Genomic DNA, 21,483 nt, shown 5'->3' with positions numbered 1-21,483 from the left:
GATTCTGGGGAAAGGAATAGATTTTTTAAAAGTGTGAGTACCAATCTTCTCATCTAACTCTTTTCAAAAAAAGCAAATGAGCTCAAAATGTTGAACTATTTCTTTAACTTTTTTAGAAATGTAGGTCAATGTTTGATGAGAGGGTCAGTAGAAAATAAAAACAAAATGCTTTTCTTCTTCCTCAAGACATATTCCTTGCCTGTTGGCAGCTAGTCCTCTATATGATATGCTATCACATCAGCGTGTGCACAGGACTGAGATGTTGACCAGAGACACGGCTATTGATTTTGGCCTTCCTTCTGTCGTAACATGTAAAAGCTAAATTGACCAACAAGCCAATTTCCCAAAGAGTCAATGGAATCCTTTCAGGCAGTTTTCATGGCAGATTTAACACACTGACAAACCTGTAACTGGTGGTGTAAAATCAGATCTTCGCCTTCATTGCGTCAGAACACTGATATTTACTGAAAGGCCGACATTACAGAGTACATCTGTGTCTTTATTACAGATTCAAACACATACACATATACAGTCGGACACAAACAAACACACGGTCAAGAAGTTCAATGATGTTGAACTGTAGTATTGCTGTTATTTGCTTTTTGTTGTACAAAGGTGCATTAAAAAGGAATTTAAAAACATGTCGAAAAATGTTAGAATCAATGTAACATTAAACTGTAAAAATGCTGTATACATAAAATGGAAGGGAACTTCAATTCTGCAACAGATTCAACTGGTTCCCTCTGCAGCTACATGATGGGGTAGCAGCCGTACAGAGCGATACCACACTGGTTGTTCTTGTTGCGTGCCATCCGGATGTAGCCCTGGTCTCCGAAAGTTGTTCCCCAGCTGAGGGAAAGAGAAGAGAAACATACACATATAAATGAAAGAAAATAACGTTTTTTAATCTGATCTGAAGCTAGAGTAGTCTTGCATTGCCAGACCTTCCTCCACAGCTCTGCAAAGGAGGGTCTGGCTAGTTCACACAGCATTCCAGGATGGGAGAAAAACATGCTCTGGTTTATTTATTTACTTCTTTAAACCAATCACAATTGTCGTTGGGTTGTCTTGCGCCGGACGGAGCAACAGCGGCTCTCAAAAATAGCCTCAAGAAGGAACTTGTTTTGGTGGAACGTGTGTACATTCAAAGGTTGTTTTAGTCGTGCAACAGAAAACTCAGATTGGACAGATAGTCTAGCTAGCTGTCTGGATTTACCCTGCAGAGATCTGAGGAGCAGTTAACCATAGTCCTCACAAATCCACTGTTACTGCCAAAAATGCGGCGCATGACTATATTTGAAGCTGTTCTTTTTCATCAGACCAACTAGATCTCTGAGTCTGAGCCGAGAGGCAAAGACTTTTTTTTACTGTTGTTCCTTGGTTAGTGGGCAGTGCACAACACAAGCGCATAAATGCTGACGATTGGCTGAGGTTGAGTAAAATTTCATGGTAAGCCAATCAGAGGTAGTGTTCGGCGGGTGTTCGAAAGCACGCATAGTCGGACACACAACGAACAACACAAGCTAGTCAGTCAACGAGAGAGAGACAGGTATGGCGTTATGAAATCAAGAGAGGGTTAACTTTTCCTGCTACAGATTTTCCACCATGGTCAGAAAGAACAGGGGAGACACTTTGTTTCTCTTACTATATGACTCTAGAGTCGCTACTCGCTCGAAAGCTAATCGCCGTCACTCTCTCACTTCTCCCTCGCTCTATCACCTACTCCCCACACACACACACACACACACACACACACACACACACACACACACACACACACACACGCCGGCACACACACCAGCGCACAAGTATAAACATCAGGCCACTTGCGTTATTTGCACTACAAAGAGTGTATATATTTGTTATTTATTTTTGGTATAGTGTTAACAAGCATCATTTAATTTTGCCCAGTTGTGGCCTGTTGAGGTGTTGTGTTATTTGTATCGATCCACTATATAAACATAATATCTACATACATGGCATTTGATTGGAGGCTAGTCTCACTTTGTCCCACAGCAACATTAAAATAGTTTAGATTCGTGTACATTGTTTCTGTTAATAATGTATTGTATTTAGTGTCCATTTCATTATAATATTCAGATTTATCATAAATAATTGAAAATGCACCTGTATTTTAAGTTCCATTAAAGAGGGGTAGGTAGAGGTGGGGTCACATTTGAGCATTTAAAAATGTACTTGAAAGTAACGCAATAGTTACTTTCTGAAGTAACTAGTTACTTTCATAATTTGTAACTGAATAACTAATTTAGTTACTTTTTGGAAGAAGTAACTAGTAACTGTAACTAATTACTTTTTAAAAGTAACTTGGCCAACACTGGCTGAATGACAATAAAAGGAATCTTGCGATGGAGGATGGTGTGCAGCTAAATGCACCGTGCAGTAGGGCTGCAACTAATGATTATTTTCATAGTCGATAAATCTGGTGATTATTTTCTTGATTAATCGATTAGTTGTTTGGTCTATAAAATGTCACAAAATAGTGAAAAATGTGGATCAGTGTTTCCCAAAAGCCCAAGATGACGTCCTCAAATGTCTTGTTTTGTCCACAACTCAAAGATATTCAGTTTACTGTCACAGAGGAGAGAAGAAACTAGAACATATTCACATTTAAGAAGCTGGGATCAGAGAATTTTGAATTTTGTCTAAATTACTCAAACCGACTAATCGATTATCAAAATACTTGGCAATTAATTTAAGAGTTGACAACTAATCGATGAATCGTTGCAGCTCTTCCGTGCAGTGCTTCAATATGTGTTTGCTCATCTGATAAAGTTCTAAAAAACAAACCTGGCTACACCAGGTGGTCGTTTTTAAATTATTACTGGCAACACCTACTGGCTTACTTCTTACTTTAGATAATGCTAATCACTTTCTGTGTTGAGGTGTTACATTGGAGGTGAAGGGGTGAACATTTTGAGAAATTATCTTGATGTTTTTATCTTTTTCATTAAAAAAATTGGTCTCAAAAGTAGAAGAAAATGGCACCCTCATAAATAATCCAAAATCTCTAAATGTTTCTGACATTTTTATTAGCTGAGTGGGACTGAAAAGGCACAGATGGTTAGGCTTTGAGTCTCCAGTGTGTGTGTGTGTGTGTGTGTGTGTGTGTGTGTGTGTGTGTGTGTGAAGTCCTAGCTCAACCAGTCTGTATTTACGTGGTTGACCCCAACCACCATTTGACAGCTGCATGTCCTCAGTCATTAGGCGGATAGAAACAACAGGTGAAAATCATTTCAAAATCCAGGTTAAGATTCCATCAAAGTCATTTAAAATGATTGGAAAAAGGTAATATACTGCTGAAATGTTGCCCCTGGCAAAATATAAGATAGAAGCTTAAAATATAAAACTCTTGGGAACACTTGGATGTTTCAGGTGTTTTATGTTGTCATCACTTAATCTCTAAATTCAAAAGGCCAACCTCCGTGTTTATACATCAGTAAACTGATGAGGGAATACATTGTGTGGTGAGACCCGGAAAAAGAGGATTACAACAAGCTAAAAAATGCCTGATGAGGTCAGCTGTAGAAAACAGGGAAGTTGCGATGCTTTTAACGCAATAAGTGTTGAGAAATAAAACGTCTTCTTCTCTATTACACTCAAATGATTTCGTGACGATGCCTGATTTAGACTAACGTTGCAGTGGTTGCTTGAGACAGGGGCGTAGCCATAATTTCCGAAGTGAGGTGGGACAGATTGTTCAGGAGGAGGATTTTTGTTAAAAAGATCCTCTCCCATTTGTCTCTCCAAATCGCGGATTCTAAGTAGCCTACATTTCATTTATGATTGATGGATACAGACATTTCCATAAACAGTTCCATTCTGCCGCATCTTGCCCAATGGACGACCTGCTAACATTTTCACTGGCCACACGGAGGTGGAGCATGCCAATGAACCAACTATGCGGTACTAAGGTCATTAATGTGCAAAAAGACAAGACAGGGGAACATTTTGGCCGTATTAGCCCAAAATTGGTGGCCTCTGGCACATTCTAATGCCACTATTTTATCATATAAAGGGCTTTTCACACGGGGAGCGACACTTCGCCTGCGTAGTCGTGTGGATCTGCGGGGTCTACTGCGCTCCTCATGTGAATAGGCAGGTGGCAACGATCCGCGAGTAAACGCCAGGCGACCAATGGGTGGTAACCATGGGGATTCTGTGCAGTACTGTATCCCTGCCGTTACAACTGAATGAGATTAGCTGACTGTGGTATCATATATACCTAATCACAGGTTGATTTATAACAATAGTGGCAACCCTTGTCTTTCCTAACCACCGACTGTTATTGTTGATGGCTAAAGTTAGCTAAATTAGCATAGTCATAATTACGGACGTTACCCGACAAATCCAGTGTGCTGATGCTTAGACAAGCAGAACCCCCGCTGTCTATGTCCTGATAACCGTTTAGAAAACAGTTTTATATTTTAGTGAACATTACAAACAGCAAGAACCAGTCTCTTGGTCGTTGATTTACACGGCGCGTCACTGGCGTAGAGAAAAGTTCAACACAATTCAACTCTGGCGACAGTCGGGCATGGGCGTGTGACGATCACGAACGTGACAGTTTCACAGGATTGCACTCGCTTGTTGCGTCCCCTGTCAGACTGCCGGCGCCCCCCCCCCACCCCCCCAGCCCCCCTCCCGACCTGCCCGCTTGCGTCTGAAAATGAATATGAGGCGTGACAATCGCCCCCCCCTGTGTGAAAAGGCCTATACACTGATCCTAATTATTGCATACTGATGAGTTTTCCTACCTATAGTTTGTTTTATTATATATTATTGTATTAATGCCTATATCTATGCCTCCGCATGGAGCCACTGTAAAAATGCAACAGAAAACTCTGATTGGACAGATAGTCTAGCTAGCTGTCTGGATTTACCCTGCAGAGATCTGAGGAGCAGTTAACCATAGTCCTCATAAATCCACCGGAGTTTAAAATTCCAACACAAAGAAAGCGGAAGGTGACAGACATGCATGCATCCTGCGGAATTTCCTGCGGCACTGAAGCAATCCCGAAAGTGGAACATCTAGGATATAGACTAGGTTCAAATCAACTCAGACGTGTTGTTAAGTGTGGGGGACAGAGGGCACTGACAAGTACTCCGTGTCCGTGTTTTTGAATTTTAAGTCTGTTCTACCACTAAACTCATGTCAGCAAAATAACCAAACCCTCTTTGCTTGTTGACACAGATCGTACTTCCCTAGTTGTCTGTCTTCCCTTTTTCACTTCCCCCTCACCAGATGACCATACAGGAACATACAGGAGCTACACATGAGCTCAGTATGAATGTATGTTTGAACTAGACGGGTATTTAGGGGAGATCAGTGAAAATGTCTCACCTGTTTTTTACCAGCCAGTAGTCTTCTCCGCTCAGTGTGCCGTAGCCCACAGCTAGCACCCCATGGTTCACTTTCTGGGTGCAGCTCGGGTCATCATACACTCCTGAAATGGCACGGGTGAAAAATAATAACAAATCCATCTCATTATATTCACATTCATTATTTCTTTTAGAAACATTTAAGCCATGAATGTATTGTATGTTTTTTTGTCAATTTTATACGAATTTGTTTGCCTATATTCTGATTTTTGATTCACGTGTTTTGAGAAAATGTTATATAGCGATAGGGCTGTGCAATGAATCAAATTTCAATCGCGGTTACAATTTTGGCTCCTGACGATCACAAAATCAGAATCATCTAGAAAAAGAATGATTATTTTGCACATTATGTTTTGCAAGTAAACTCTTATTTTGTCTCGTGTTCTGAATGAGAAAAAAGAGGGACATTTCACAGTTCAAGGTGTTTTCACTGTTGATTGGTTTAACTGTTTCACAGTTTAACAAAAGCAACATCTTTCCAAAAGTCAATGAGTAATCGTGTTAAACGATCGTAATTTCAATATTGACCAAAATACTAGTGATTATGATTTTGTTCCATAATCGAGCAGCCCTATATTTTAACAATCAGAATACTTTATTGATCTCCTCAGGGAAATAGTTTCAACAAGTTACACTATTATCATTATTGGTGTGTATGTTTATAATTATATCCAGTAAATCCCTCAGTAGTCTAATTGCAACCGTCACAATTACATTTGTTAGTTATTCAGGGGAGGTCTGAGTGTCTAAAGTACCCTAACATCAGTTAGTTCAAGCAGGAGAGCAAAAACAATATGTTCAGAGGGTGTTAACTTGAGCTTTTCGTATAAATATAACACACTACTCCTGTGACCTTTTTTTTGCAGCATTAACTTCATGTCCATCCTGCACCTTTCTCCACACACACATCTGAATCTTTCTGCATCTATTTCCAGTCATCTATCTAATAAAGCGGGACGCCTCTGTGTGTAGCACACTGCCATGAGTCCATGAGGCAAATGTCTGATTACTCCACATTTTAACTGTGATATTTTGGGATTAAATTCTGAATCCGCCACATTCTCTGCCAGACAAATGTAGTAGTACAATGTCTTCCTCTGATAGAAGTACACTGTAAATCAGTTGCAGGTTATACAGTGGAGTTGCATATTAAGTGCTTTGGGATCCTTCTGTAAGCAATTTTGGGGTACAATTTGTTTTTGGAAAATTCTCCAAGTAGCACCACCACAGGCCAAGCAATCGGCCCGTTCCAAACAGGCCCATTTTTAACAGGCACTGTACTAGTATAAGTAAAGATGAGAGCTTGTGCAGCTGATGATGTGTAACGTACCACTCCTGTAGAAGGTGAATCTGGGCTTCGTGGCGTCGATCGCCACTGAAATGGGTCCAATGGTGGCGAGCGCCTGCTTCAGAGTGCCCTCGTCCCCTTGCGGCAGGAAGCTGTAACTGGAGCAGTTGGCAGCGCGGTTCACTGGGTTGTAGCGGCACGGTTGTGACTGAAGTAAGAAGACAAACATGGGTTAAAACCTATGATTAACACTGTCCATGATACAAGCCTTCTGTGATCACGCACCATCCCCATCCCTCCTCTACGCAGTTTCTAGTATCCAAGGAGGACACAGAGAATTAAAAAACATGGACTCTTCAGAAGAGGTAATTATCTTCACACGATTTTCTGTGCGCCGACGACACAATTTTCTGAACATAGCCATACTGAGAAACAGAGAGAGTTTTGGTGGAGCTGATAGTCTTAAATAGCTTTGTAGCAACTCATTTGGCAATGACTTGAATGAAACGGACGTTCATTAATATCAAAGAAGTTACGCCGAAATGCGTTACACCCATAGAGTGTAGGCAGACTAGCAGGGTGACATTCAAAAGAATTTTGAATCTGAAAGAATAAAATAAAAACAGTCGGTCCGTTGGCTTCTTCACTGGCAACTTTACTGTCGGCTATCAGACGTTTGACTAACTAAAGAAGGCAGTGCAACAGTTTGTAAAGGCTACACTGTGCCAACGCATGATCTCGTGCGTTTGTGCATATTCTATACTACACATAAGAATTAAATTAAATGGAGTTATCTCTCATTAAAAATGAATTAGCCTAATACATACTTAAAAATAAGTGTCAATTACCCCAGAATATACTATGTGCCACACTCTCGCCCACTTTTCAAAATGCCAACTTGACGTGTAAAACATTTAAAATGTTAACTTATTATTTAGTTTTTTTTTCTCAGCAGCTGATTTTTTTTTAACATTTTTCCAACTTCAGCAGGTGAGGCAGAAAGTAACTCTCAGACACAGACACTAGTCACTGTGCTTATTAAGAGAATATTTCAAATCACTGATAGAATTTGTAACTTTTTTTTCCGGGAGAATTGGAGCCACAACACCTCCGCGAGGCTGGAACAGTCTGTCGGATTGGCTCAGAACTGCCCTCCTCCTCCTCCTTCTTCTCCTCCTCCTCCTCCTCCACACAAACACGAACAACAGCGAACCAGATGAAGCCCGGAGGACAAACACGTTGTCCGCTCCGATTAATTTGTTGTTGTTCCAAAGAGACATTAACAGCAGAGCGCAGACAAGTTGCAGTCTACAGCCTGGAGGGTCGGATTTAACTTCTCGTACAACACCCACATTGTTGTCTCATACAGGATTTTTTTTTAACTGTAAACCTGAAGTTTGCACTGGATTCCTTATATGTTTAAAACACTACACCATGTTTAAATGTCATGTAAAGTGGGACAACAACACTCAGTCCTCAACTTCCTGTTTTGTTTTTGGGCTGTCTTCATAATTGAATTTTATTCATAGTGTCAAATCCCAACAGAAGTTATCTCAGGACACTTTACAGATTACAGATTACAGAATAGGTCTAGAGCACACAACTGCACTTATGCTGCGTTCCAGTCAGAGTTGAGGGTCGGAATTTCCCGGTTGAAACGTCTGACTTAACTTAGTCTCGCTTTGACTTGCCTAATCAAAGATAGTGTGTAAATACTATATACATTTGTTCAACTGCTCAACATTTCCTTAAATACAACTTTAAAAAATATATATAATCAGAGTAGTTTGGCCCTTTGTTTCAAAAGATCATATCTGAAAGTTTTGACAGAACTTTGGCTTGGTCTCTCCACTGAAACCCCTGTGCACACCTGTTGCTCGTTGGCAATCAGTACCTTTCCTCCACGCCTGGGCATGGTTGCCTAACCGAGGAGCATGCTTTCTCTCTGTGATTGCTTGTTTCCTCAAATGTGTTTTCCAAAGAAATAAAACGGGAAATTGAGGCCATAGAATTATGGTTTTTTTTTTTTGTACTTTTGAAGTGCTGTCTTTGTGTTATAATTTCCTGCTTGGCATGAGGACGGAAGACGCCAAAAACATGGCTGAGATTATTTATTTCACACACAATGACTTGGGTTTGTAGGCGCATACTAGGGCTGCCCGATATGAGGAAAATATGCAATAACGTTGTTGAATATCGCGATAACGGTATTACTTACATTACATAAACAGATATTAAAGTGTACTCAGTTCTGCATTTCGCTGCTTTCAGTATTCTCCTGAAATACAACAAATTCCTTGTAGAATTAGTTATGGATAAATTGAACATTGAATTGTATATAAAAGGCACCATTAAAAAAAGAATGACATGACATTTTGAAGTGCAGTGTCTTTTATGATGTGTCGCAGCCTTTTGCGATGTTGCGCCAGTTAATACTGCGATGACGATAGGCATTACACTTTACACGTTTTCTTTACAAGTTTAATGAATGTTCCAAATCCCCCTGCTGCATGTTAGAGCAGCAGGATTAAAGCAGCTACTCACCTGTCCCGTGTAGGGGTATGAGGCATCTGAGTCGATGCCCTGGTTGTCGATGACGTACTGGAAGGCTCTGTGCATGAAGCCACCGTTGCAGCCGTGGTTGCCATATTTGCCTGAACAGTCCACCAGGTTTTGCGGGCTGAGGTCCACCAGCTTCCCTGTTTTTTTGGCTAACTGGCCCTCCAGGGCCCCGGCGGCACTGAAGGCCCAGCAGGAGCCACATGAACCCTGGATTCAAACGAGTGGTGTTATTTATTTATTTTTTTATACTGTTTATTGATCCCCAGTGGGGAAATTACAATTTACACTGTGTTTTTGAAATCACTACACACATGCCTGAAATACACACACACGTGCTCAGGACCTATTCATGCACAAATGGAGAGATGTCAGAGTGAGTGGCCTGCCGATGGACGATGATATTGTCGTCGGGGGGGGTAAGCACTTTTAAAAGTAAAGTCAATCAGATGTCCGTGAGCTGCGTAACGACAGTACAGTGGGACATTTGCCTTCAACAGAGTGACGATAATAACCTAATATACCATCATTACTGAGATTAAACTACATTCTCGGTTATGTTTGCACTGAATAACGCATTCAATAAACAGAAACATAACTCTTGCAGCGCACATGAACAGATGTGCAAAATTAGCTCACACATAAAATAGCACCCTCGTGAATTAGCCTACTGTTGCTAACGTACATTCATAAATCTTGCATAACATCGTCCTGTACCTACAGGACATCAGACTTACTTATTGATGCACGCACACAGTAGTGTCGACAAACTTAGTCCAATGAGGGGAGAAAGGAAAGTGTGATAGCGTTCCACGTTAACGCTTTTTTCTCTCTCACTCGAGACCGCTGTGTCCAACGGTACTAGCAGGTAGAGCGAGCTACAACTGACAGGGAGAGAGAGAGAGAATGTATCACTACAGCCAATCCAGTCTACTCAAAGCGATGGTCTTTTTCACAAATAGGTTGCACGTAAGGGGGAAAAAAGTAGCTTTCACTTAAGGGGCCCTATCTTGCACCCTGCGCAGCACAGCGCAAAGCCTGACGCAAGTGTCTTTGCTAGTTTAAGACCGACGCAGTTGTCAATTTCCCGTCCAGTGCCCGCGACTAGGATTAGTGTGTGTCTGACAGGGTGGGGGGCGTGGCATCACGATGGTGGCTCTCGTCCATCGTGATGGCTGGCTGACATCACGATGGACGATAATATCGTCCATCGGCACAACCCAATGGGCGGCACTAATCGCCGGACGGAACAACGGTGTCTCTGCAAAATAGCCTCGGGAAGGAACTTGTTTTGGTGGAACATGTCTACGTTCAAAGGTTGTTTTAGTCATGTAACAGAAAACTCAGATTGGACAGATAGACAGCTAGCTAGACTATCTGTCCGGATTTACCCTGCAGAGATCTGAGGAGCAGGACCATAGTCCTCATAGATCAACCGGAGTTTAAAATGGCAACACAAAGAAAGCGGAAGGTAACAGACATCCGGCCGAAATAAAAGACATCTGGCAGAATTTCCGGCGGCACATGAACAATCCCATAAGTGGATATAGACTAGCTTCAGAGTTAAATGGAAGACTTCACATATCCATGTTTGGCAACCCAACATGAGTTTATAAAGATGGAGCCAACGGAGGGTCCAGCAGAGTTTGAGAGGTTAAAGAACTCTGCTGATTCTCTGGGTAATTTGCTTCTTTGTCTATTATATCTAACATGTTGCACAGAACAGATGGAATTCCAAAATCAATACTTGTGAGTCTCTGGTGGAATGATACTCATCTGCACAACACCAGTTATTCTTCTTCACATTGTAAATCAACTTCTTTGCAGATTTGGAAACAAGATCACTTTTAAAATACTACAGTTTCTTATTATTGACTTCCCACAACAAGATCTTAAGACTCAATTCGCAAGAAAATAGGTAATCAATTAATAATGACTTATTAAAGCGATTCTGACTTTTGTTCGGTTCTTTTGTCCATCATCGTGTCTTTTTTACACACTTTGTTTTACCACTGACAGTTAGGGTTAGCAATTTCAAGAGATAAAACTTTCTGGGAAAAAAAAGAATGTAACAACAGAATCTTGACCATGTTATTAACATATTTAAATATCTCACTTTTGACTATAAAAAATAGTTCAAATGAAATCTTCGGAACCAAGCTAAAGATTGAAAATAAAGTACGGACAAAAACATAAAACCTCTAAAAGTGAAAGGGTCCATCACAACATGTCCAATACAAATAAGAGTTTAAATAATGTGCATATAGCAGTATAAAAACATAAGACATAAAATGTACATTTTAATATACTGTACGTAAACACGTGTACAAGGTGTTTATATGTGTGTGTGTGTGTGTGTGTGTGTGTGTGTGTGTGTGTGTGTGTGGAGTGCTAGGTGGCTACGTGTCCTAAAAAAGGTATTTTGTATTATTCTTAACACAGAAAAAATGTATAATTCCAGCCATGCAAGGTGTAATAAACAATAACTATGAAGTATAAAAGAATTTGGGAAATTTGGGGTCTAAGAGGCCTAATAACGGCTGTATACACATTTCTAACTTTGTTTTTCAAATAATTTATACAAAAAGCATAAGTATGCATAGAAAAAGCCATGTTATTTCCAAAGCTGAGATACTTAACAGAGAAAAGTTCAAACCAACATCGGTCGGAGGGTGAACTAGACTTTGTGGTGTCAGGCGGTGATCTCGCACCTCTTCAGCACCAAAAGCAAAGTGGATGTGGCAACAAAAAAACGTGCAAAAAAGGGCAAACAAGGAGCGTGTGGCATGACGGCTGCGTTGACTGCGGCACCGTGAGACACAAGATGTCTCTGCTTTCATCAACAACTCTGATTAATCCAGCCGACTGTGTTCCTACGCTCCAATATATGAGTCACAGATGGAAAACAGAATTAGAGTATGTTTATCCCTCCTGTTTTCCTCGGGTCAAATTTGACCCGTTTTCATCAGAAATTTGGGTTTCTTTCAACCAAATTGCCCAAAAGTAACACAGATGGTTCCATATTCTTCACAAGTAAAAGTAAGGCTCAGTTCAATACTATCATTGACTTTTGGGTGTTTTAATACATTTTTGACTCACCTTTGACAGTCTGTGATTATCCATAAACATCCCCTGATCTTAACTATCAGTCATAATGATGTATACTTTCTGCATTTTTTTAACTCTAAAATTAGATAAAATTTCATAAAGGATACATGAGGTTTATTGACTATAAAATCCTAAAAATGAGCTTAAAAATAGTGGTAACAAGTTGGTGTAAGTGTATACTGGTGGTAGTGGGGGGGAAAAAGCTACAAAAAAGTGTTAAAAAAATTTGTTAATTTTGACATGGGAGGACAACACAAGGGTTATCTTTACCTGCATCTTAACACTGGTAACACAGCCCTTCTGTCTCCAGTCCATGGTGTCGGGTACATTAGCGCCGGATGTCCCCACAAAGGCAGATGGTGCCCTCTGGATGTCAGTGGGAACAGTGAGTGTGGCGTACGACTGCAGGATCTCCTCTTGTGTCTGTGAGCAAGCAGATAACAACGGATGAAATGAGCAGCAATGAGCTCCCTTTCCAATGGCCTGTATTCATTTAGCAGGGTTGTGAATATAGATTTGAAAGGACAGGAATTGAGTAATTGGGTAAACTAGGGCTGGGCAATATGGGGAAAATCAAATATCACGATATTTTTGACCAAATACCTCGATTTCGATACCGCAACAATATTGTAGGGTTAACTATTGGTGCTTTCACAAAATATTTACACAATGAGATTTTGGATAAATAATCATCAGTAATGTGGATATAATGACTAAGGGGGTAAAGGCAAATAATAGTACAGTTACAACAGAAAATGACATAACTTTACTGTAATGCAGCCTTTAAAACCAGGAAAAGCCAACACTTATGCCATACTATGATATTATGATATCCAAAATCTAAGACAATATCTAGTCTCATATCACGATATCGATATAATATCGATATATTACCCAGCTCTAGGGTAAACAGTCTGTTTTTTATTCCGATTGGACTGAAATCCGTTATTATTCCCGATTAATCTATTTGTCTATAAAGCATCAGAAAAATACGCTCATCATTATTTCGCAGAGCCCAAGGTGATGCCTTCAATTGTCTTGTTTTATTCGACCAACAGTCCAAAACTAGGACAATATTCAGCTCACCATTATAAAACAAATCACATTCTCACATTCGAAAAACTGGAAAAAGGAAAAAGCTTTGGATAATCTGGGAGATAAATGGCAGTACGTTTGCTTTAATCATGCAGAATGTAAATGAGTACATTTTATCGTTTCACTTTTTGGCCCTTCCACTGGTCTAACGTCTCTTTGTCTGACCAACTGTACTTTCTTGACTCAGGCCTTTGGTTCTTTACTGAAGTAATGAGAGGATTTCTGCTCTTAGCTCGACCACTGATCCACAGCTCCTCAAGGATGTGTTCACCACATACAGTATGTTGTGAATAGCCTACAGTATGTTCTGGGTCTAAATTAATGAGTGACTAAAGGACTGAAGGACTAAAGCGGTGTTTGCTTCGCGTCCTTTAACCTGCTTCGCCTTGATCTGGGTCAAAGATTTTCTGGAAATATTCAGTTTGGCTGATTCCTGAGAACTAAAACTGAGCTCTCCTTCAAATCTTTACTTCAGTAAAGAATCATTTTCCTGTGTTACATAATACTTTTTTTTTGTTAAGAAGCATTAAAGGACAACAACTGCATTTGTATAAATACTTTTTATATAATAATATTAATTATAATGATTAACTGTGGAACTTAAAAGTCCAAACTACTCAAACTGTATCTAATCAGTATCCGTCTGACCTTCCACCGCCATTCACAATAATGTGCCATTAATGAATAAATGTGCCAATCATAAATCAATGAAAATCATAACAGTTCCCCCCCCTTCAGTGCCAAACAGCAGAGTGAGCGAGCGTCTCACCAAGTCTCCCATGTGGTTCATGCCGAGGTCGTAGGTGTGAAGCCCCATCGAGGCCTCCAGGTTGTGCATGGTGATGAGCATCAGGTTCTTCTCCCACAATTCCCTGCGGCGCACATCCTCCACCTCAAGGCGTACAGTAAGAGTGCATAGGGTCAAATACTGTATAAGTACATGATGAATCTTACATCAAATCTTATAGATTTTAGCGCCTACATCCCTTTTTTTTAATTTGTTATTATCACATACTTCATTTTGATACTTCTTCTCGTGCGTCTTCTTCCACAGCTCCCAGTGGTCGTCCAGCCGGCTGTCAATCATGGCCACTGCCCCGACACACAGGGAGACGAGCAGCAGGCTCGCAAACATCGCGCCTGTAAACACACACACATATGGACCACATGAAAAGTCAGCATTAGGGCTGCACAATTAATCTCAATGTTATCGGAATCACTTTATGGACAAGTGCAATATCCAAATAGCAGGGGGGGGGGGGCGCAATATTTCTTAACCCTTGTATTGTCTTCCATTCGACCATGTATTCCACGGCCAAAACTGAAAATCAAAACTTTCTCTGACGTTTTTTTCTCTCTTATTTTCGACATTTTTGGCGCTTTTTTTAATGTCTTGGCACTTTTTTTGACGTTTAAAGGTGCTGTAGGTAGGATTGCAAAGATCCAGGACTTAGCCAAAAAATTTGAACATCGACAACTTCTCAGCCCTTTCTGCTAAAACCCAAAATGGTCTCTAAGCCCCTCCCCTCACAAAAGAGAATGAATGTGTGTGCATGAGCAGTGATTGTTAGGGTTCTATGTTTCTGTTTGCTGGTTTATTTTGTAGTAGTCTGTTGTTCCCTTGTCTTGTCTAATTTTACTTCCTGTCTGTTGTTTTTTGATTGTCTGATGTCTTTCACCTGTTCCCCAGCCCTGGTGTCACCTGTTCCCTGTTACCTCATTACCCTGTGTATTTAGTCTCTGTGTTTCCCTTGTTTGTTGGTCATTGTATTTTCTGTTTAGAGTTCTGTGAGTAAGTCTACCCGTTTGTCTCACTATTGCTGTTTGCTGTATTCCTTTTTATTGCTACTTCATTTTTGCTACTGCTGTTTTCTGGACACCTTTTGTTGTATGGACTTTCTTTTAATTAAATATTCAAGCTTACCACATTGTCTGGCTATCTCTGCACTTGGGTCCAACATTCTCTATAACTGTGACAGTGATTGACATGCAGTTAGACACCCCCCCTGGCCCTGATTGGTGCATCTGAACAGAGAGCGGTGGATTTTTGCAAATCGCACTACAGGCTGCAGGTGGTGCCAGAGCCGGATATTTTTTTTTTTTTTTAAATTACCTGCTTCATGTAGTTCTACTCAAACATAGGGTCAGTTTCAGCAAATATGACAGAAAGTTAGTTTTATAAGTCTTACCTACTGCACCTTAACGCTTCTTTTCACTACCATGTATAAATGCTAACAAACTTATTTCCACTAGTTATTCCACACACTTATTTTTGAAATTCATGGTCAGTAAACCTCATTTATAGGAAATTACCTAATTATTGATTTAAAAAATGCAGAAATTATGAATTATTTAGACTAATATTATAATATATAAAGGAAGGATAATCACAGACTTGTATATGTCAATGTTCAGCGAGGATACTGTTTCGAAACATTGAATAAAACACCCAAAATTCAATTAAAATAAGTAAAGAACCAATCTTTTGTTGTACTTGCAAAGCCCATTGTATGGAATCATCCATGTTATTCTGGGGTTATTAAAATTAGGTAGTTAAAGAAAAAGCCAAATTTCTGATTTAGATATTTTGAAAACGGGTCAAATTTGACCCGAAGACAACACAAGGGTTAAAGGCAAAATATGATGTCAAACCATTCGTATTGTGGTGCTGCAGAGACATCCCGGCTGTCAAATGAAAATGAGAATAATGATACAAAAATGATCATTCCCTCCAATATTGTGAATACAATTGCAATACCAGTAGCCATTAGCTATTTTCCTTATATCGTGCAGCCCTAGTCAGAATGCCATCTGACTTTTTGCAGCTTGCTGAGAAAACAAACCGCCTTGGGGAATCAGGCCTTTGAGTCAGAAACACATAAGTGGTGTTCGCTTCAGAAAAACCACAAAGAGGATCCAGGTCTGACATCAGTGATGTCACAATGTTGTCAGAGGTTGCGATGAGTGCAGAAGTCAATAGCAAAGAAGGGACTTTTGTTAAACTCTGATCCAGATACAAATCATAATTCATCGTTTGTTCGTTTAAGACCTCTTCAGAATCACATAACACTTTATTGATTGTTACATTTAAGTTGCTTTTTTTTTTTTAAGTCAAAATAGGAGTAAGAAAACAACTAGTAGTAGCTGCAAACAATGTAGCAGTTACTTTTCCTGAGGTCTACATAAAACAATCACATCTACATAAAAATACCATACATACAATGTTACATACTTTTAAAACAAGCCATATGAAAGAATATCATTTTGTACATGTTTCGTAACTTAGTGTCAAATAGAATGACATCGCATCCGACAATAACAGCCCATCATAGTTAGATTATCTCTCTTTGTGTTTCCTGTTATATTCTGTTATCATATTATGTTGTTATACAACGGATTATACAAATGCTATAGAACATAAAGTACAGTGTGAACATAAGTAGCTGGAACACGTCAGACTACAGTAATATCTGATAATGCACATATAACGCATAGATTATTGCACAGAGTAATTATTGCACCTAACTGCACATACTTGTCCAAAAAAGACCTTGACCCATTACCCTTACTCCTTTATTAGCGCTATTCAGCAAATTGGCAAAGCAGAAACCCAACATTTCTTCTTGAGAGCTCACTTAAAGCCTCTGGACACCCACACAGGTGGTTTCAGTTATTGTGGCTGATTAGACCTCTGCTCAGGTTAAGTGGGCCGGACCTTTGATGGGAATTTATTAGGTCACAAATCTTTTTTACCAATAAGAATGATAAAGCTGTACATTTTTCCTGTCCTAACAGGTGCAACAAAGCTAACAGGAGACTCAGGAAGACGTCACTCACTCAGTCTAACCATACCCACACAGTCCTGGGCATAGGTGCGAGAAGTGGGGGTTCTGCAGGTGCTACAGCACCCCCTGGTGGCGAAGCTTTAAAACTGCAATGACAATAAAATGATAGCTTATAAATATCTCTGGTTGTTGTTTCTGTTCCACGACATTTTGTATGTCATGTTTGGGGTGTGGGATGAATGAATTTTAGTAATTTTAAAATTATTTAATTTATCTTCAGCGTGTATTGGCCAATCAGATTTGTCTTGACGCGATTGAGATTCAGCCTACGCATAGCATGCACGCACATTCACAGCCACACACGACGACGAATGAGTTTCTACTATATCTATCAGCGCTACTTAGCAATGTCTCAAAAGAGAATTTTTGATTTTTTTCAATTGCCCAACCCCTAACACCCGAGGATTAGCAAGATTTCTCCAACTGACTCCTCATCCAGCATACTTCATGGAGGGGAGGGGTGAGTGAGTTTTTAAAAGGAGACAGAGGTAGAGTGGTCTGCAGAATACAGAGCCTGTGTAACATAGTATCTTTAGACTCTACGTGGACCGTTATATTCTTGAAGGGGGGGGGCTATGGAACAAATTTTAAGGAACTGCAGCTTTTTGGCTAACTCATGGTACTCATGTTTGCAGCAATGTTAAGGAAACCAATATATATTTCTTCTTCTTTTTTTGAAATTCTACGTTTTGTGTGCTAACGTAGGTATGAAAAAAATTCTACTATTTTCATAATGTCTCTATTATTTATTTTGTGTTACTCTTTTCTGCTGTTTCTATTGTGCTGCTGCAAAAACCAAATTTCTCCGCAGGGGATCAACAAAAGGTATCTCTTACAGTATCTTATACAGTCTAATGAACCAATAAAAAAGCATCAACAGCTGTGGAGCTCATAATGTTTCAGCTTGTGTTGACACTGTGTCTTAGAGCGCTTGATTTGACTCCATGTTCATGTTTGAGGATGTGGTTAGCGCTGGTATCTTTAGTTTGAGATGTTTTCAACATCCTGATCACCCACATTTCACCTGAAACCTCTCAAATACTGTCCCTGCCTTCTAGTACCAGTATTTCAGAGAGAGATTTAGAGCTGCAGAGCTGCAGAGATGAATCAATGAATCGATTAATAAATTAGTTGTCAACTATTAAATTAATCGCCAACTATTTCGATAATCGGGTTGAGTCCTTTGAAGAAATGAAGAAAAAGTAAAACTTCTCTGATTCCCACTTCTCAAATGTGAATATTTTCGAGTTTCTTCTCTCCTCTGTGACAGTTAACTGAATAGCTTTTAGAGTTTTGGACAAAACAAGACATTTTGAGGATGTCATCTTGGGCTTTGGGAAACACTTATCGATCGATGACAACTAATCGATGAATCAAGAAAATAATCGACAGATTAATTGACTATATGAAAAAAAAAAAAAAAAAAAAACGTTAGTTGCAGCCCGGAGATAGAAAGAGATTTAGTATGTCCCAATACATAGTTTGTCAAATGCAGTATGCCAAAAAGACCAGGATGTCCTACTGCACCGGTCGGATTTTGCGGTATGCAAGCCAGCATGCTTTTCTGGCTACTCCTAACTCACAATCCTTTGCGCAGCAAGTTCAAGTTTTGAAGAAGTAGTATGTCCCAATTGTATGCATTCTACATGCAACAGTATGTACTTTGTAAGGGAGGCTGTACGCAGTACGTACTAAAAGTAAATAGAAAAGTGATTTGGAACCCAGCCTGTGTGTGTGTGTGTGTGTGTGTGTGTGTGTGTGTGTGTGTGTGTGTGTGTGTGTGTGTGTGTGTGTGTGTGTGTGTGTGTATGTGTATGTGTATGTGTAAGTGTATGTGTGTGTGTGTGTGTGTGTGTGTGTGTGTGTGTGTATGTGTATGTGTAAGTGTATGTGTGTGTGTGTGTGTGTGTGTGTGTGTGTGTGTTCAAAATCTCCATCTGATGGTCAGCAGTCCACAAATGAAAAGCTATTGAACTGGACATAAATCCCAAAGTGAGGCAACTATCACAAGACCAGAACTGAAACTTAATGAACAAGCAAGAAATGTTGTCCAAAACGCATCAGCGCCGTCACTACACGGTCAACATCAGTTGTTTGATCAAACGGTTGTAAAGGCCGTCGTTACAACAGCGCCAGAAGACTGGAAGTCTGTACTGCCAGAAAGACACAATCAGCATTTAATAATAAGGAAGTATAGCCTACAAAAAACAGATCATGTTAACCAAATGCAGGTCTGTCACGGTTTAAAGTCAGTTACAAAGATCAGTATGTAGATCTGCCAGTTTCACCTGACTGACTGGACCAGTGGTGTAGTCTACGTGATACAAATGCTCCAGTATTTATATATACCCACTTAAAAATGCCCAATGTCACGCAACAACATACTTTCCATTATAATATTGATGTTTTGAATTGTCATCTGTGTTTGTCTTCTTCACATAGGCTAAATAAAGGTATTTCCACCTTAAATTGGTACATAAAAGTGTATCTGAATACAGGAAATGAAGTCATTGACGTTCAAAACTTTCCTGGGGGAGGACGCCCAGACCCCCCACTATGATATGGCCCCCCCTCCCCCAAAGGTAGATTCTGGCCAATATGGATAGGACAGTACACCCACTACAATACATTAGACTACACCACTGGACTAGATGATAAACAGCTAAGCAGAGAATAAAGTGGTGACACAAACAGAGCCTGAGTTGGACCAAAAAAGGTGCAAGTACCCTAATTCAGCAGTTGCATGACATGATCAATACAATATAACAGCCTACAAGTCCAGCTGAAATGAAAGAAGATTAAACACTTAGTTGATTGACAGAACTGTTTGGATCATTTCCAGTTTCTAAAATGTCAGGGTTTTCCTGCATCGAGTACTTTTACTTTTAATACTTTAAGTACATTTTCCAGATAATACTTAAATACTTTTACTTAAGTAACATTTTCAATGCAGGACTTTTACTTGTAACGGAGTATTTTTACACTGTTTATATGTATATGTATATCTTGTAGGCATGTCTTTATGAAACAAAGGATTGTTCCATTCTAGCTTTATGGGGGTGCTGAATGTCTGATTTTACATAGAATTCCTTGGTTTTCTCAATAAATCATGATTTAAAGCTTATTTTAGCATACATATCTGCCTGTTAATAACACTCTTAATAACAAATTATAACTAAGGGTACTTTTGTGGACAAAAAATCAGAAGAGCCTACTACAAAAAGACTACAAAGTAGACTACAAATGTCACCTAATACCTGACTGAGTCGCAATGACAGTTCAAAGTTACATAGCACCAAGATGAACCCAAATACAGTATATATACCGTTATAAATATTAATTTAATGATCACACTCCAGAATCTGAAACTCTGTGGACTTCTCAGTCACGGACAGTGAGCTGAGTTGAGTACATACAGTGGACTTTATCCGAAGAAAGTGGCCTTGGTTGATCACTTTAGTTGATCTTATTACTAATTTCAGAAATATTTATAAGAAAAAAGACATAGGCCTCAATCAGGCTCAGAAGAAGTGTTTTTAAGAGTTTAATGTAACACGAATGTTCAGCCCATCGTGGTAAATACCCTTGAGGATGTCCAGTCATAACACTGAAATATATTTAGATGATTGTTTTCGTCATTATAAACCACCACAGCCACACTCGACCTCATGTTACAATGTTAGAGCAACATTACAATGTTATTTCCCGTCACTTTGATAACCACACCTGCAGCCTGAACACACAGGGAACTCCTTTGTAAAAACATAGAAACGAAAGTAAAATCAAATCGGCATTATTATTGCGGATTCCCTTTTTATAGAAACGTATATATAAAGTGCAGACTATCTGAATGAAAGCTGATGGAAAAGTGTTAAACTTACGTTGATCCGTGGGACTTGTCATCGCTGCTGTGTTGAGCTCTCTGATAGTGTTTTCCTGGTTGATGGGCCTATTTATGATGAAAGTGTCACATGAGCTGTTGTAGTTTCTTCCTCTTCAGAAACAGAAAGCTGCCTCGCGCTTATCTGTTTGGTAACCACCTGATGCGACTGAGCGCACAGTGCGAGAGAGAAAACAAAAAGGAAGCAAAAGTTATGTATTAATAGAGTTTCAACGCCTGAAAGCCTCAAAACCAATGGTGTAGCCTATAGTCTATGTGATACGCAGGTATACGCAGTATACCCACTA

The 21,483-nt window shown here is 39.7% G+C and overlaps 1 protein-coding gene across 1 annotated transcript; it reads right to left on the bottom strand.

The window, feature by feature from the left end:
- Positions 1–478: 478 nt before the first annotated feature.
- Positions 479–21,352, bottom strand: LOC116049093 (cathepsin S-like). The gene is made up of 8 exons (XM_031298480.2): positions 21,177–21,352; positions 14,466–14,590; positions 14,220–14,342; positions 12,626–12,778; positions 9,233–9,457; positions 6,731–6,896; positions 5,363–5,465; positions 479–849 (listed from the first exon to the last, which is right to left on the bottom strand). Exons 1-8 carry the CDS (start codon positions 21,196–21,198, stop codon positions 750–752), a joined length of 1,017 nt encoding a protein of 338 aa, XP_031154340.1. The 5' UTR covers positions 21,199–21,352; the 3' UTR covers positions 479–749.
- Positions 21,353–21,483: the final 131 nt, after the last annotated feature.

The sequence above is a fragment of the Sander lucioperca genome, chromosome 10 (genome assembly GCF_008315115.2).
Source record: "Sander lucioperca isolate FBNREF2018 chromosome 10, SLUC_FBN_1.2, whole genome shotgun sequence".
NCBI lineage: Eukaryota > Metazoa > Chordata > Actinopteri > Perciformes > Percidae > Sander > Sander lucioperca.
This window is presented reverse-complemented; position numbering and strand designations above follow the sequence as displayed.

What these genes read in the sequence shown, in the direction of transcription:
- LOC116049093 (XM_031298480.2), bottom strand. Translation starts at nt 21,198, where the DNA reads ATGACAAGTCCCACGGATCAAC. An exon ending in GACAAGTCCCACGGATCAAC is followed by an intron (nt 14,591 to 21,176) that starts GTAAGTTTAACA and finishes GTGTGTTTACAG; the next exon opens with GCGCGATGTTTGCGAGCCTG. An exon ending in AGAAGAAGTATCAAAATGAA is followed by an intron (nt 14,343 to 14,465) that starts GTATGTGATAAT and finishes GTACGCCTTGAG; the next exon opens with GTGGAGGATGTGCGCCGCAG.